Here is an 18,017-nt window from a genome sequence, read left to right as displayed (position 1 = left end):
GATATTTTCTTTTGTCCCTCTTGTTCTAAAATGTCAGAATTATGTGCTTTGAAGTAGGTCTATTTTCATTCACAGTTTGAGTACTCCATAGGATTTTAAGTCTAAAATGTCATATTTTTCATTTCTGGAAATTTCTCTTAGATTCTTTCTTTGTTATTTTCCTCTGCTGTATTTTCTATTTTTCTGTCTAGAAGTGCTAAATCTAAAACTCTTAGAAGAAAACAAAGGTTTTCTTTGACCTTTGTTTTCTTTGATCTTGGATTAGGCAACAGTTTCTTAAATATGACGCCAAAAGTACAAGCAACAAAAGAAAAAAAACCAATAAATTGGGCTTCATCAAAATTAAAGTTTTTGCATCAGAAGACACTGCTGATAACACATATATATGGAATCTTAAAAATAAATAAATAAATAGTCATGAAGAACCTAGGGGCAAGACGGGAATAAAGACGCAGACCTACTAGAGAATGGACTTGAGGACACAGGGAGGGGGAAGTGCAAGCTGGGACAAAGTGAAAGAGTGGTAGTGTATATATGGACATATGTATACTACCAAATGTAAAATAGATAGCTAGTGGGAAGCAGTTGCATAGCATAGGGAGATCAGCTTGGTGCTTTGTGACCAGCTAGAAGGGTGGGATAGGGAGGGTGGGAGGGAGGGAGACGCAAAAGGGAAGAGATATGGGTATATATGTGTATGTATAACTGATTCACTTTGTTATAAAGCAGAAACTAACACACCATTGTAAAGCAATTATACTCCAATAAAAATGTTAAAAAAAGACACTTATAAGAAAGTAAAAAAGACAAACCACAGAATGTGAGAAAATATCTGTAAATCATGTACATGATAAGGATCTAATACCCAGAATAAATAAAGAACTCTCACAACTCAACAACAGAAACAACCCAATTAAAAAATGGGCAAAGGACATATAGACATATTTCCAAGGAAGATATACAAATGGCCAAGACTAGCACATGAAAAGATACTCAACATCATTAGTCATTAGTGAAATGCAAATCAAAACTACAATGAGATACCACGTCACACCCACTGGGATAGCTATTTTATAAAAAAGAAAGAAAAAGTGTTAGAGAGGATTTGAAAAAATTGGAACCTGCAAACATCGTTGGTAGGAATATGAAATGGTGCAGCCACTGTGGAAAACATTTTTGTAGTTCCTCAAAAAGTTGAACAGAGCTCCCCTATGACCCAGCAATTCTTCTCCTAGGTATATACCCAAGAGAATTGGAAATATATGTTCACAGAAAAACTCGTGCATGAATATTCACAGCCACTTTAGTCTTAATAGCCAAAAAGTGGGAACAATCCAAATGTCTACCAACTGATGAATGGATAAACAAATGTGACATATCCATACAATGGAATATTATTCAGTCATAAAACAGAATGAAGTATTCATACATGCTACAACATAGATGAACCTTGAAAACACCATGCTAAGTGAAAGAAACCAGACACAAAAGGCCATGTGTTATATAATTCTGTTTATATGAAATGTCCAGAATAGAATAAACCATAGGGACAGAAAGTAGATTAATGATTGCCAAGGACTAGGAGAAGGGGGAATGGGGAGTGACTGCTTAGTGAGTATGCGGTTTCTTTTGGGAGTGATGGAAATGTTCTGAAAGTGGAAAGTGGTAATGTTTGCATAACTCTGAATGTACTAAAAATCACTGAAATGTACACTTTAAAATGCTTAAAATGATGAATTTTGTTTTATGTGAATTTTATTTCAATTAAAAATACATATCTATATACATGTATATATAGATATTATTTATATATATGAAAACCTTTATATATATAACCTTATATAAACCTTATATATATAACCTTTGGATGGATGTTACTAGAGTATACTTTCTACACATATTTTGAACATTTTCATCCTTAGCTTTAGGAAATAAGCATCTGTTTTATAAATACTAAAATTAGAATCATTATAATTTTCACCTTACTTGTAACAGTTTTTAAAATAATGAAATGTCTGCCACAGGAGTAGATGCATATTTAATAAGATATATAAGGAAATGCTTACCTGTTTTTTGTTTACATGTGTTAGCCATACTAATGAGGTCTATAATATTTTAGGTCTAGTTCTTTAATACTATACACTTTAATGTTAGAGCATTTCTATTCAAAACTGATATAGTTTAATCAATGAAAGAAAGTGTGGTATACATTTTAAAAATATACATTCCATCTCTTTTGCAAAAAAAATTTTTAATATTTTTGTTGTTCGGTTTTGGATGACCTTTGTTAAAACTATTAATAAGTGTTCCTGAGATTGCAAAAAAGTTAACACAAATATTTATACTAAATATTGCCTAATATTGGCAATATAAAAATGTGCAGCTCTGAGTAATAGTTAAGACAATTATTTGACTGAATTCTCGTAATCGAACTTTTATTGAATGCTTAACATGTGGCAGGTACCATTCTCTGCATTTACATTTTTAACTCATTTATTACTTACAACAAACCAATGAAGTAAATACTATTATCTACATTTTTCCGTTAATCAGTGGAGGCATATAGAGGTGCTACTAGTGGTCAGCGTAACCACAGACACAACTCTAATGTAAAGTCAAGATTTGAATCTAAACAGTCTGGATGCAGAATTCAAATTCATAACTACTGTGTTGGGTTGAACTATATGCCTCACAAATATTTGTTTCCATTGGAAAAATAAGTTACTTTATATTTTGTAAGAGATTAGTGCTTTGCTAGGAATGATGTATTCGGAGTTTTAGTGATACGACTAGTTTCTAATAGTGGCATATATTATAGAGTGAATCCACTTTGAGATCTTTTAGGAGGTGACTAAGATATATGATGGTTACTGTATTTCTAGGTGATTAGTTGACATGATTCTAAGCATAAGTAAATTTGATCCTGAAAAGTAAAAGTTGCAACTTGGACTAATTTATGACATGGCACAAGATTATGTTTACTAATCCAAATGCCCCACATTATCTTTATGATTCTAGCTAATAAAAAACAAAATTATTGCCTGTGCTTTCCTTCTCCAAAAAACATGTGTACCTTTTTCTTTGGATTATTTCTATAGTACCTCTTCACAAAACCATGTTTCTATATGTTTTCTTGTAGCCACTCAGTAGGTCACTCAGTAGTAGGTCAGCTTCCAAAAAAGAAAAGGAAAATTGGAATTCAATGTCTCTTCATTTAATCAGAGATTTTAAATTCTATTTTCATTGTTAAAAGAAGATCGTAGGCTTGCAGGTGCAAAACTAATGTTTGATATGGGCAAAATAAATGTCTTTATTCTTAGTTGTTACTTCACCCATTATTTCGGTGAATGAGTTTTTTGAATTCTAGAATTACAAACCAGTAAACAGATTACGCACATGCTTTATTTTTACCTTGTGGCAAACATAACAATAATTACATGTAATACATAAGTGCTAATTCTAGACTTTGCTTGAAGTGTATAAATTTTTCTAATGATCATAGCCTCTTGCAATAGCATTTGATTTTTGCTGGTATAAAAATTTGGGTATTTTCTTTAAATTCTAGTTTACTGGTAAAAATTTAAACTTCACATTTAATATTATGTAAACCCTCTTTCTCTGCTTTAGAAATATCTATATTGTCATGATTTTATGCTTGAATCAATTTGAAGATGTCAATTTTTAATACATTGGAAAGTTCCAGTATTGCTAATATTATGATTTAAGAAAATTGTCACTTTTTTTTTTTTACCACAGATGCTCAGTGATATGTCATTCTGTTTTCTTAGGAACTTCCTGCACCATTACTTGATGATAATTGTGGAAAAGAATGTGATGAAGACATATGTAATTATAAAACAGAATCTAACAATAAGATGAAAATAGCTTGGCGTTACCAGTTATTACCCAAGATGGAGGCAAGTCAATAAACTATTTCTAAAATTTGCAAATATATTTGTTTTCATTTTACAGGATCTCTTGTGGTATACTTGTTACTCTTTAAATGTAATACAATGTATATTTGTTTATTTAAGTAATTAGTTATTTCATTTGTAAGGTATCTTATCAAGATGACTTTTTCCCAGTTTTATTCTGAAATAATTGATGTATGTCACTGTATAAGCTTAAGGTGTACAGCATGGTGGTTTGATTTACATATATTGTGAAATGACTGCTAGAGTAGGTTCAGTTAACATCCATCATCTCATATAGATAAAATGAAAAGAAAAGAAAGAAGAAAAAAAAATATTTCCCCTTGTGATGAGAATGCTAGGATTTACTCTCTTAACTTTCCCATATATTATTCAACAGTCTTAGCTATAGTCATCATCATGTACATTATATCCCTAGTACTTATTTACCTTATAACTGGAAGTTTGTAACTTTAACCATCTTCCTCCAATTCTCCCTCCCACTGCCCTCTGCCTCTGGTACCCAACGTCTAATCTCTTTTTTCTGTTAGTTTCTGTTTTATTTTGTTTTGTTTTTAGATTACACATGTAAGTGAGATCATACATTATTTGTCTTTCTCTGTCTGACTTATTTCACTTAGCATAGTGCCACTAAGTTCCATCCTTGTTGCAAATGGCAAGATTTCCTCATTTTTTATGACTAAACAATATTCCATTGTATATAGCTCACAACTTCTTTATTCATTTATCCATCAATTGACACTTTGTAAATAAAGCTGCTATGAGCATGGGGTTGCAGATACCTTTTTGAGTTAGTGTTTTCATTTCCTTTGAATATATTCCCAGAAGTGGAGTTGCTAGATCATGGTAGTTCTATTTTTAATTTTTTGAGGATCCTCCATACTATTTTCCATAATCAATCACTGCACCAATTTACAATTCCACCAACACTGCACAAGGGTTCCCTTTTCTCCACATCCATGCCAGCATTTGTTGTCTCTTATCTTTTCCATGATGGCTGTTCTAACAGGTGTGAGGTGATTATTTTAACAACTTAACATTGTGGTTTTAATTTGCATTTCCCTAATGACTAGTGTTGTTGAGCATATTTTCGTGTACCTGTTGGCCTTTTTAATATTGTCTTTGGAAAAATGTTTATTCAGGTCCATTGTCCATTTTTAAATTGGGTTAGTGGGTTTTTTTACTATTGAGTTATATGAGTTTTTAAATATATGTTGGATATTAACCCCTTATCAGATACATGTTTTGCAAAAAATTTTTCCCATTCCATAGGTTATCTTTTCACTTTATTGATGGTTTCTTTGGCTGTACAGAAGCTTTTTAATTTGATATAGACATACTTGTTTATTTTTTATTTTGTTGCATATGCTTTAGGTGTCATATCCAAAAACTTATTACCAAGACCCATGTCAAGGAGCTTTATTCCTGTGTTTTCTTCTAGGAGTTTCATGGTTGCAGGTCTTACATTTAAGTCTTTAATGCGTTTCAAGTTAATTTTTGTGAGTAGAGTAAGAAAGGGGTCCAGTTTCATTCTTTTACATGTGAATATCTAATTACCCCAGCACCATTTACTGAAGAGAATGCCTTTTCTCTATTGACTATTCTTGGCTACCTTGTCAAACGTTAGTTGACCTTATATGCTTGGGTTTATTTCTGGGTTTTCAAGTCTGTTCCATTGGTCTATTTGTCTGTTTTTATGTCAGTATCATACTGTTTTGATTAATATAGCTTTATAGTATAGCTTGAAATCAGGAAGTATGATGCCTCCTGCCTTGTTCTTCTCTCAAAATTTCTTTGGCTTTTTGGGGTCTTTTGTGGTTTCATATAAATATTACTAGTGTTTTTTTCTACTTCTATAAAAAATGATGTTAGAATCTTGATAGGGATTGCATTGAATCTATAAATGGCTTTTGATAGTATTAACATTTTAACAGTATTAATTCTCCCAACCCATGAATATGGAATACCTTTCCATTTATTTGTGTCTTCTTTAATTTCTTTCATCAATGTCTTGTAGCTTTCAGAGTAGAGATCTTTCACCTCCTCGGTTAAATTTACTCCTAAGTATTTTATTGTTTTTGATGATATTGTAAATGGGATAATATTTCCTAAAAATAAAATTATGGGTTTTTTTTTACCCAAATAGATTATTGCATTTCTTCCATAATCTCCCTATAGAATCTTTTATTCTAGGGTTGCAAGACAGAGTAAGTGAACTAATTAAGACATTTCTATCTAGTATAGTTACCTATAAATATTCAATATAAATAGTGGTTCTTTGGAATTACTGTTTTTATTCCTGTACATTTCATTTTCAACCATTACATTTTCAAGCTGTCTGGTAACCTCTCCTATCTAGGATAAACTAAGAGACAGGATGTGAGGGGAAATTTTCTGAGAAGTCAAAACACATGTCAGTAAATCTGCCTACTAAATAAAGCTTATGAACTCTGCTCCTATTGAAGGCCCCTCCATTTGATTGTTTCCTTCGTTCATTTTTCAGAACACTTTTATGTCTACCAGACATTATCATACTGGTAGAAAAGAGGGGGAAATTCTATCTGAATAAGATAATTCCCATACTCCACACTTCTCTAGTCTTCCACATTGACATCAGTGTTACCTTTCCCAAGGACAGAAATATGTTTATAACACCCCTTAACTGAAAATGCCTAATTTGGTTCCCTGTTTCCTGCCCCCTTCTAAATGCTTGGCAGACTGTCAATCACATTACCTTCCTGCCAACCTTAGACATAGCCTTAGAATTCTCTGCAGAATGTCTGGGTGGTCACTACCAGTTAATAAGAATTAGAATGTGAGATGAAACCCATTATAAACCCACAATATGAAATATAAACTTCTCAAGTTGTATACAAGATTTATACCACCTAATCCAAACCTACCTTTTTAGCCTCTGTCCTGTGTGTATATAAAACACTATATTCACCCATCCTATGAGGACTGCTCTTTGTGAATTGCTTGTATTTCTGCTGGTGATGCTTTTCACTTTCTTATTCACCAACTCATCCTTCTCCAAGGGCAAATGATATGTAATTATCTAATTTCTTATATTTGTTTCCATAGCACCACATGCATTTTAAAGTACTTCTCTACATTGTTTTATAGTTAGTTGGTAGTATAATTCTTTTCTCCACCAGACAGAGTTCTCTAGAGGACAGAAAGCTTGTTCTATTATATTTTCTGTTGTATCTCCAGCACCTATGTCGATGCCATTTATTCATTCAGTCAGTAAATATTGATTAAGCATCAACTGTGTACCAAGTATAAAATGTGTTGTAATAGGTGGATATTAAGCAATGGTAAATTGTTCTAATTTAGATGGGAAAGCTATTTGAATAGTATCATTTTTAAGTGTGATTTATTTAAATGACTGTGAAAAAATTACAAATAGGAGAGGGGTTATTTGCAACTCATATAGTAGAATAAGGAATAGTCTACCAACTAAATTTTTAAAAACAGGAAAAAAAGTAAAAAGGAAACTTAGGTAGTCCTTAAACATACAAGAACAGATGCCAAATTTCAATTATAATAAAAGAAATGCAAATTAAAACTATACTGGCCTGCCATTTTTCTATTGTTAGATTGTCAGTAATCTAAAATGTTTGGTAAGACACTAAATTAGCAAAGGTGGGAAGAAACTAGTACTCTCATACTTTGCTGGTAAAAATGTAAATAGGTTCAGCTTCCGTGGAGGGTAATTTGGCGGTATCCTTCAAAATTACAAAAATGTATACCCTTTGATTCTTTTGGAAATTTACATCATGAATATATTTACTCAGATGTACAATAAATTATATATGACCTACTTATGAGGCATTTTTTTAAATAATAAAAGATTGGAAATAACCTAAATGTCCATCAGTAAGCAACTAGTTAAATAAATTACAGTATATGTGGACAGTAGAAAACCATACATTTGTATTAAAAAGTAAAAGGAAGCTCTATGTAATCAGAATTTGTTACAGGCATAGCTTAGAATGTGATGGAAAACTGGGTACAAGAGGCCAGAATAAATGTAGTTATTCTGCTTGGGAAAACGTGAGTTAATTTATAAAGATTAAAACAGACAAGCAATGTAGGGACTAGCACTTGAGAACCCTAATAGCAAAGAACTTCATGCCTTTAATCTGGCAGATTCATTTAAGTAACTGGGCTTAAGGGTGACTCTTTTGTAAAGAGTGACTGTATTTCTAATTTTTTCTGCTGGTATGTTCTGAAAGTCATTAAGAACGTAAGCTCTAAGTTGAATTTAGATTTTGTGTAAAGACAATATACCAATTCAGTTTTAGATCGTATAAAATATTTGTATCTTCCATTTCTTTTATTTTTACTCTTAGCTAGGTTTTGGTCTTTTCGTTGGTCACTAACATTCTTGAAGTGAAATTGTCAGTGAAAATGCAGGTGGTTGAAACTTTAAGCCTTCTTTTCTTGCTGCTTCTTATAAAATCTGTTTAAACTTGGGGAGAAAGTTCTTTGTTTCTTTATAGTTAATTGTTTCCTTCTATATTGTAATTACAGATGCCATTCCTGCCCCCTTTCACATATCAGTAAATACTGCTTGCTCTGCTTTTACTTTTAGAGTATGGTGTGCTTGCAGTTGTTATTATGGGGGTAAACTTCTCAGAGGTTACACATTAACACAAGCCTCAGTTTTCAAGGCTTACAGCTTCAGTGTTTTAAAAATTATGCTCTTACAATGATGTTCTCCAGACGACTTACTTTCCCATTTTCTTCAGGACTGCATTAAAATATCACTTTATCGGGAATGTCTTCCTTTGTCACTCTGTATAAAATACAACCTCTCTCTCTTTCTCTCATCCCCTTTCACCACCATATTTCTCTTCAGGGTGCTTGCCATCATCTAGCAGATAATATATCATCCATCTCCTCCTACTAGAGTGTGAACCAATGAGAGAAAAAGACTTTTACTATTTTGTTTTACTGGCATATGGTAGGTGCTCAATAGTTATTTGTTGAATACAGGAGTGAATGACATATAGTTTGTGAATTAAATGTTAAAGTGAGTTGAGTTGTATTAATTAATACACATAAATTAGCAGCTTATTTTGAATTTACAGTCAATGGTCAAACTTAAGTTTACTAGTATTTACAAGTAAGTTCTGTCAAGTTTAGAAAATAGAATCATCTCTGGCTTCTTTGCTTTTCTTTGAAATGTCACTAGCATGTATACTTGCCTGTCACATAAATTTTATATATGATGATTTGCCAAGACTGAGTAGACTTTGAGGATCACTCATCACTATCTACTTTATAAATCCACACCTTACCTTGCCATTATCATTTTAAAAAAAACAACAGTAAAACCCTGGTTTTCTGTATTTTACTTGGGACAAACTATAGTTAACACTATTATGAGTAAAGATTAAACAAGTAGTCCAAAACATAATGTAACAGAAAGGTATTCCGTTGATTATCAGAGATGCCTCTTAATACAAATCATCACCAGGTCCTAAGAGTGTAGTCATAATCCCATTTAGGGAATGCAAAAAAGGATAAGAATATGTACACCTAAATAAATAACAGTAGCTCAGTAAAGCATAAAGTAGTGCTTCTTCCTGTTGGAGGTGTGTGTAGTTTTTAGAAGCCTACCTTCCCTCATCCTGTGATTTTGATTTTCTCTCCTAGATGGCCATGCCTCCTTCTTTCCTATCCAATCATCAAACCCTATTCCCTCTTCACCCCAAGAATTCATAGCCTATAGCATATTCTGAGACTTAATTTTTTCAATATTGTAGAGCTCTACTACCAAGGCCTACCATGGCTCCAGCAATTTATGACAGCATATTAGATCTTTATTACAGTAAATCCTCATTACACTTTGAATTTCCATCTTACTGGTTCAGCTACAACAGTCCTGTGATAGATGTGTGCATGTTGTAGATGACAACAAATACCATTTTTCCAATAAAGCAATGTAATTGCAAAGGATAGTGATGGATCTTCTGATTCTCTGGTGAATCATGACAGAATAATAATAATAACATTTATGTAGCACTTTATAGTTTATAAAATATTCATTTCCAGTGTTGCATTAGATTCTCACAACAGCCTAGTGAAATAGTTATTATTAGCTCTGATTTCTGATGATTCAACTGAGGCTCAAAATGGTTTAGTAACCATTTGGGTTCTTGCTTTCTGTTATGCCATACTGAGAAACAAAAAATGATAACAATAATAAGAAAATGTCTTATTTAGACTGTTTATTTGTGGTGCAGCTTTTCTCTGAAATTTTTCTTTCTTTCTAACATACTTAAGTTGGGGGATGGTATGTATTGTTTTGTTGCTCTGTGCTCCTCCTGAACCCCCATCAGAATTCATTCTCCTTTAGCATAGTAAATTTTTATTGAACCATTCCATTTTACTCTCTTCCACAGCTGACAAAGTTAAAGAGTAGTTTATGAATGTGAAATAGAAGTTCTCATAATGTAAAACTAAAGCAATGTGTCTTATCAAACTGAGTAAATGGAATAGTTATTGATGATAGTTTAATTTTTTTTAATGCATTTACTTTCTCAGGAAGTTGATAGGTTTTTATGGATTACCATTACTACTACTACTACTGCTACTACTACTATTATTATTATTATATTTAAAGCATTTAAAGACCTTTTTTAGAGGAAATATTTTAAGTCTTTGTTTTACAATTCTAAGCCTCAGAAGATTTCACAGCATTCCAGTTATCTGATGATATGTTGATGCTATGTGTGTTGGGTAGAAAAAAACTTACAAAATTGTTTTTCCTGTAAGAGTATATTTAATTTTCATTTTCATTTTTTATTGAGGCATTAAAGTTTCTCATCATTAATAAAATGGTTAGTGTCTACCTTATGAATATTTTAGTTGCCCTATCTAATCTTAATTTCTAAAAAATTAATAATTTAGTTTTAATAAGAAAAGCTTCCAAATTTATTTTTACATTTTGATTAATTATTTGTGTTCTATATGTAAACTGTCACAGCATGAAATCAATTTTCTGCCTTGATTCATCCCAAATCTGAGATTTCTATCACTTTAATATTATAATTAGGAACATTGATAGAGACGGCAACTTAAAAAGCATACTTCGCTTCTTCGCAATTTAGCATATTTCTCAAAGTGCATAGGATTTCAAGAACCTTCAGTCCACTAATAAATTTATTAACTCAAACTTAAAAGAAGCGAAAAATCTCTCTTTCTTTCTCTCTCCCCATGGCCAGTCCGCCAAAATAGATTATTCATGCTTATTTGATTCAGGTAGGCTTTTGCAAGCTTCCCTACTAGGCCTGGGAATGTGGTACATTGAGGCCTTTTCAGAGGCTTCTGACATAGACCAAGCTTTTATTGCATGGTGTTTTATTATTACCAAATCCTAGTCTCCACCCAGTTTGTAGGCACTCTGCTTATTCTTTTGAATCAGGAAAGGTTATCACCTACCTTAATCCATGCAGCAGTGTGGATTAAGGACACCAGTGTGCCCCAGGATTCTCAAAGAGGATCCTGGAAACTTCTTGTTTCTTCTTTTTTGCTGTCTTTACTAAATTCTATTGGGCCTTAGGGGGATTTGCATCTGAAATGGGCAACCTGGTGTTTTTCTCAATGAAGACATCAGATCAAAGTTCAGTTAGTCAAGGCCTTTCTAAAACATTAAGGGGGTTTGGACTTACACAATAAAAAGATGAGCTCTAGCAGAGATTGCAGTAAAAACATTCTGAACTATAATCCGGATAAAGAATAGATTATAGGCCAAAGAACAGACCTTGTTTAAATTGCTTTAGACTAATAACTTTACATTTAAAAACTTTACATCCTATTTTTAAGAGACAAATTTTAATGTGACATAATGTATTTGTCAGTACTTTTCGTGGCAAATAGATAAATCATGTTTATGAAACCATACTTCTGTTTATATTGTATTAAAAAGATTAGATTAAGCCAACTGATAGGTCTCTTTCATTAATGAAAATAAACAGTACCTTATGGAGGAATGAACAGCCATTTTATCTAGAAAATAAATGTCAAACCCTCAGATTCTAAATCTGAGAATAATGTTTCTATCAGACTTTAATTTTTTAATTCTCTATTACTGTATAGTTTGATGTTTGTAGGCATTTAAGAATATGAATTTTTGAGTTCTTAAAATGCAAATATCTAGTGTCAAACAATGTCTCTTCTCTAAATTTCAAAGTTGTCAGTTACTTAGTAAAATAAGTTAAGAACATACTGTGTATAATTCTTCAGTTTCTGTAAAGATTATCTAGTTTTGTTGAATGTTCTGAAATTTGTCTGTTTTGTAGCATTCAAGACAGTGGAAGTTAAATAAATTTAGATCAGAGATTTTATTAGAAACTATTGCCAGATGGAATCTGTTACTAGTTCAACTTTGGATAGAGGTATATTTGGATAGAGATATATTTCTAATGTGCTGAATGAAAGAAATCAGCCAGAGTCCGTTCAAAGCAATGTAATAATAATGTTATATTACTGGGCTTCAACTATCCTATGTAATTAAATTCAGCATCAATCGTTATTAGAGTTTCTTATAAGAAAGATAATTGGTTGGAGAAATTGTTAGTAGAGGGCACAAAAGAGGAATTATCAATGAACTAATGAATATGCCAGGTTTCTGATTTAACTAATAGAGCTTATGTACATTCTCCCACTGTATCATGTACCTTGTTCCTATCTGGAATATCCCAGTATGTTTTATACTGTTAGCTCAATTTTAAGTTTGTAAGAAGTTTTGAATACTATATATACACATGGTCTTATGAGAATTTAGTTTTAAAATGATGCTCAGTTTAATGTATATAAATAGCTAGTTTCTTTTGGGCCCCTCAGCAATGAAATAATGTGGCTTAAGTTTTCATTCTTAGTAACAGTAAATTTATTTTATTTTTAAAACTTGAAGTCTTAAATGTTAATTGAGTTATGTATATAAAATTTTTGAACTGAGGAAGGTATAGTAAAAAGGGAAAGAGGTGTTCAATTTCTTATCAAACTTAGGGAACCACCAGGAGTGAAGATACCTGGGAGATGTAAAGGTTGATTTCTAACTATCAATAGTTTATAATAATAAAGATTGTTGCATGCTTCTTTGAAATTTAATAAGTCTATGTATATCAGCTCTTCCTTATTTGCATTAAAATGCATAAATATATCAGAATTTTGCTGAATGTAGGATAAATAAATTGCAGTTTAAAGAAAAATTTTTAACAACCAATACGGGTTTTCTTATCAGGCTAGACCGGTATCATCTTCAAGATTTGGTCACTATTATAATGTATCAAAAAGGATACCACAAGAACTAATTGAGGCTTCAAAATGGCATGGATTTTTTCTTCCAGAAAAAGTATCATCAACTCTTAATGTAGAACCCTGGTAAGTTAATGATTTCAATTTACCACAGTCTTTGAAAGAATGCACATTTAAAGGTACATATCCTAATAAATGTTTTCTGTATAATATGTAACCTTAATGTACATGTTTCATATTATTTCATTATATGTGGTTTTCTTCTTTTTCTCATCCTGTAACTGTTGGACCTACTATTACTCTTAATTTGCAACTTGAAAAATCTGGATACCAAATTTACAATACCTGCTGTTTTTATTTTCAATAAAATGTGAAATAGTTCTATATTAGGGTCTTTCAGCCCTAAATGCACATGGATACCTAAATATTGCTTATTGATAATAATAGTGAAAATGGTTTAAAATCATGCTTTTGCTCCATGTTTTTTGGTACATGCTCTTTCAGAAAGTAAACAAGTACTCTTTTCTAATATTTTATTTATTAAGGCTTTCTACTTCTAGTTATGCTGTAAATAAAATAATCTGTATTTTTTTAGATAACAAGAGAATTTAGGGTTTGAGTTTTGCAATGAAAAGTTTTAAGTGATAAAATAACAACATATATAGTGTTACTAACTGTATTAAAGCACAACTCTGAAAATTACAGTACTTGATATTGAATAATTTATAAAGTATTAGGAATATTTAATTTCAATTCTTATTGCAGTTGGATCAAGGGAAGGTAATTCACAGAATAGGTTGTTGCCTCTGTTTTCTTTCGCACTGTAAAACCTTTATTTTCAAAATGAGATGAGTTATTAAATGGAAATTTAATAGATAGGAAGTTGTGAATGGAAATGACTTAAAAATATAGAGTCTCTTTCCCAGAAATATTACCTGAAAATTTAGTGGAGACTATCCTATTTGTTTTTATTAAATCTCTTTCCAAAAAAAATTATTTATTAGTATATTCTCCAGTCCATATGGCTGGAGACTTACCAAAAGTGGTGCTTTGATGATGCTTTAGTGTTAATAGCTGCCATTAATGAATGACTGCTATGTGTCAATCACTCTACTACATACTCTACATTTGTTATCTAGTGTAATCCTTGTATCAGTCCTATAAAAGTTTGTACAGTATTCCCATTTTCCAGAAAAAGATACCAAAATTCACAGAGGTGATTTATCTGAGCCTCAACTATTAAGTGATCAAACCAGGATTAACCTAAGTCAGAAGATCCCTCTCTTTTTTTTTTTTGCCTTACTGCTTCAAAGGACTTTGGTGTTCTTCACCTTTATCTTCTTGTGTTGTATAGTAAAGAGCACTGATAAAGAAATTAAAAATATAGGTTCTGTTACTGAGTTCATCCTACTGTTACTCTTGGGCAACTCCCTTAAATTCAGTGAAAATAAATATCCTCTTTTGAAAAATAAGGGTGGGGTATGGGGGTTCTAGGAGGAATACCACCTTCCTATATCACTAATTTTTTATTAAGTTTGAATGATTACATTGATTATACTAGTTCCTAATTTTTGTCATTCACTGAACCAGACATACATATACATACACTTGGGAAATAGGTCAAAATAGTGTTTCCATGATTTGTCAAATAGTAAATCATGGAACCCAGATTCAAAGTCAGTTCTTTCTGACTTCAAAAAAATCTGTGTTAGCAGTAATGCTACCTGTACTGCCTCCATTCATGGAGTGCTTAGGGAAATGAAAAACGAAAAATGTACATTAAGTATGATGTAAATACATGAAAAATAATATAGTGTTACTTTTGTAATTAAAAAAAATTAAGGATAAAACTTTCTTTAAGCCAGAAAGTACAAAGTGTTTTTCATTTGTTCAGCAACTAAAGAGAGGAGGGAATTAAAATTTCTCAATTTTCTGTTCAGTGTCAGGCACTGTTCTAGGCATTTGACCGTGGGATATCTCATTGAATCCTCCCAACAACCCTCCAAGAGAAGCAATATTATCCCCACTTTATAGGAGACTTGAGGTCAGAGACGATGAGCAGCTTTGCCACTGTTTCAGGCTCTGAGTGACTAAGCAGACACCCAAACCCAAGTATCCAAAACCCTCTGCTCTCTTTTCTGTACCAGGCTGTCTCCATTTACTGCTGCAGTAACTGTACAGCACAGAAAGCTGGGTACCTGAAAAATTAAACCTTATTGGATGTGGAAATATAGTCTTTAAAGTATATTTTAAGAGTATTTTTGAGAACTAACAGCTTTGCATGGAACAGGAAAATTTATAGATTTTAATTACCAGGGCAGTATTTCATTTCATAGTAGTTAACTGATAATTCACTTATTTCATATTAAACTTAAATGCTTAATTAAATGTAATTAAACTTTAAACATGTAATTAAATTAATTTTGAAAATGGGTACTTTACCATGTGAGATTTATTTTAATTTATGAAAAGCGTGTGCTCATTTCACTAAAATGAACTTTACTGGTTCATTTATAAAACAATAAAGCTAAGCCTTACAGTTGTCCTTACTTTTCCTGTAATTAAGACTAGAGGATATAGCTGTGTCCCACTATTGTGTGTGAGGATATAATATATAATTTTATAATTTCTAAAGGCACTGTTGAAACATATAAAGATTTTTTTTACAGTAAGAAAAACTGAAGGTCATTTAAAATCTGCACTAACTAATTTAAAATTATTGGTAGGTTTGCCAATGGAAAATGTTCATACATACAGTTTAAACTTTCAAGTTGAAGCCTAGGTATAAAAACCTGAGATGTATCACAATAATATTACCCAGATAATTTTGTTTTGATATTTCACTGTTATAAATCTGATAATCTCAATCATAAAGCAATGATAGAAAAACTGATTTTGAGAATAAGTTGGTAGTCTACAAATTTAAAATTTGACTTTGTTTTGAAGTAAGCTTTGCTAACAGGTATGCCCAAGCACAGTTCTGTTTCCTCACTAGAAAGATATTGTCATTATTTTTTATTTATTAATGAATCTACTAACATACTGCTTATCCAACTGTTACAGACTGAATGTTTGTGTCCACCCCACCCCCTGCTAAATTTATGTGATGAAGCCCTAGACCCAATATTTGGAGATGGGGCCTCTGGGAGTTAATTAGAGTTAGATGAGGTCATGTGGGTAGAGCCCTGGTCTAATAAGATTGGTGTCCTTAAGAAAAAGAGGGAGAAACACCGAGCTCCCCACTCTCTTCTTGAGTAAACACCCAGGAAAAGCCATGTGAGCTCACAGCGAGAAGAAGATGACCATCTGCAACCCAACACTAAACCTGTGAGCACCATGATCTTGGACTTCTACTCTCCAGAAATGCAACAAAATAAATTCCTGTTGTTTAAGCCACCCAGTAGTTTGTTCTAGTACCCCAAGCTAACTAATACACCTACAATATTGTGAAATGTTACTTTTTAAATTATAGATATGTTAGGTCTTGAATATTGAGTTTACATAAAGTTGGCAGTAAATAGAATGATTTTGTTTTGATATGTTTCTTTGAAATTCAAGATTTTACTTTTGCATATCTATGCTAACAATAGCTAGTAGTAGCTAAAAGTTTTGTATTAAGTTGAATGAACTGAATTCTGAGAGAACTAGTTATCTTTCTAGGAGAATTTCTAGGAGAAAAACAGTGGAAAGCGGATAGGAATATTACTTAAGATTTTAGGAGTCTTTTTTTGTTTTTTTTTATCCTGCCAAGTCTCTTTACCAGAGTAAATGGAACCTCTATATAAGTCTCTGTAGTATCTTCCCAGACAAATTGTAGCTATGCTTTCCATACATTCCTACTAGTATTCCTTTGTTCATACTTCTGTCAGAACACTAATCTCATTACACTTAATTATTTGTCTTGTCTACATTCTGATCTTCCCCCTCAAGCATTGGAAATCCTTGAGAAAAGGGTTATGCTTTTTTCATCTATTTATTCTCTGAATCTAGGACACAAGTGTTGAGTTGATAGTTAATGAATTAGTGAATCAATGCACAAAGTATAATAAGAACTCAAATTAACTATAATCTTGTTCTTAGCACAAAGATTTAGTGGGATGAAACTGGGTGACTGAAACATAGCCATGTAAGAGTATATTTTATTTCAAAAATACAGATCTCAGATTGAGAAGCAGAGAACCACAGTATATTTAGAAGTTACAAGCAGAAAATTCACTCACGAGAAAGGAAGTTTCAAAGAGAACTTCTAGGTAAGATTAAAAGATCAGAACAGAAGTCGTAAAGTTATAGAAGTATACTATAAACTACTCTATTAAAAGGATATAGTAAATGATATATCAATCAAATCCCAGAGCTAGGGGAAAGGAAGATGTAAGTGTAAAGAGGGATTTTACCTATCTTCCTATCTGCGGGTGATATAATTAAAGTAAAAAGATAGTATCTGAAACTTTAGAGGGAGAACTATTATCCTGAACCTCATTTTGACCAATGAAGAGAAATGACTTGCTTATATGTTTGTCTTTCTTTCTTCTTTCTGCCCTTCAAGGGGGCCTTTGGGTACATAGAATTTAGTTGATCATTCTAGCATGCTATTTTCATTGGTATCCATGTTTTTTGTTTTGTTATTTTCCACCTTAAAACCCAGTCATGTTCCCCATAAACATACTCTCTCTTATTTATGTGTCTCCTTCCATATTTCTATTCTTCCTTCAATAAAATAATCATTGACCCTTGACTCCTTTCTCTCTCTCACTCCCTACATTCAATCTATAAGCAAATCATGTCAATCGTATCTTCAATATATCCAGATCC

The 18,017-nt window shown here is 32.0% G+C and overlaps 1 protein-coding gene across 1 annotated transcript in view; it reads left to right on the top strand.

Moving 5' to 3' along the window:
- ELP4 (elongator acetyltransferase complex subunit 4) overlaps nt 1-18,017 on the top strand; it is a gene marked incomplete at both ends in the record, with an annotated part of 235,941 nt that overhangs the window by 46,007 nt on the left and 171,917 nt on the right. Inside the window, 2 exons of the mRNA XM_079707500.1 lie at nt 3,789-3,917; nt 13,192-13,331. Coding sequence (XP_079563626.1) covers nt 3,789-3,917; nt 13,192-13,331 — 269 coding nt within the window. The remainder of the gene's footprint in view (nt 1-3,788; nt 3,918-13,191; nt 13,332-18,017) is intronic.

This window comes from Hyperoodon ampullatus (genome assembly GCF_949752795.1).
Source record: "Hyperoodon ampullatus genome assembly, chromosome: 7".
NCBI classification, from domain to species: domain Eukaryota; kingdom Metazoa; phylum Chordata; class Mammalia; order Artiodactyla; family Ziphiidae; genus Hyperoodon; species Hyperoodon ampullatus.
Note: the sequence above shows the minus strand (reverse complement) of the source record. Positions and strands in the feature narration are given on the sequence as shown.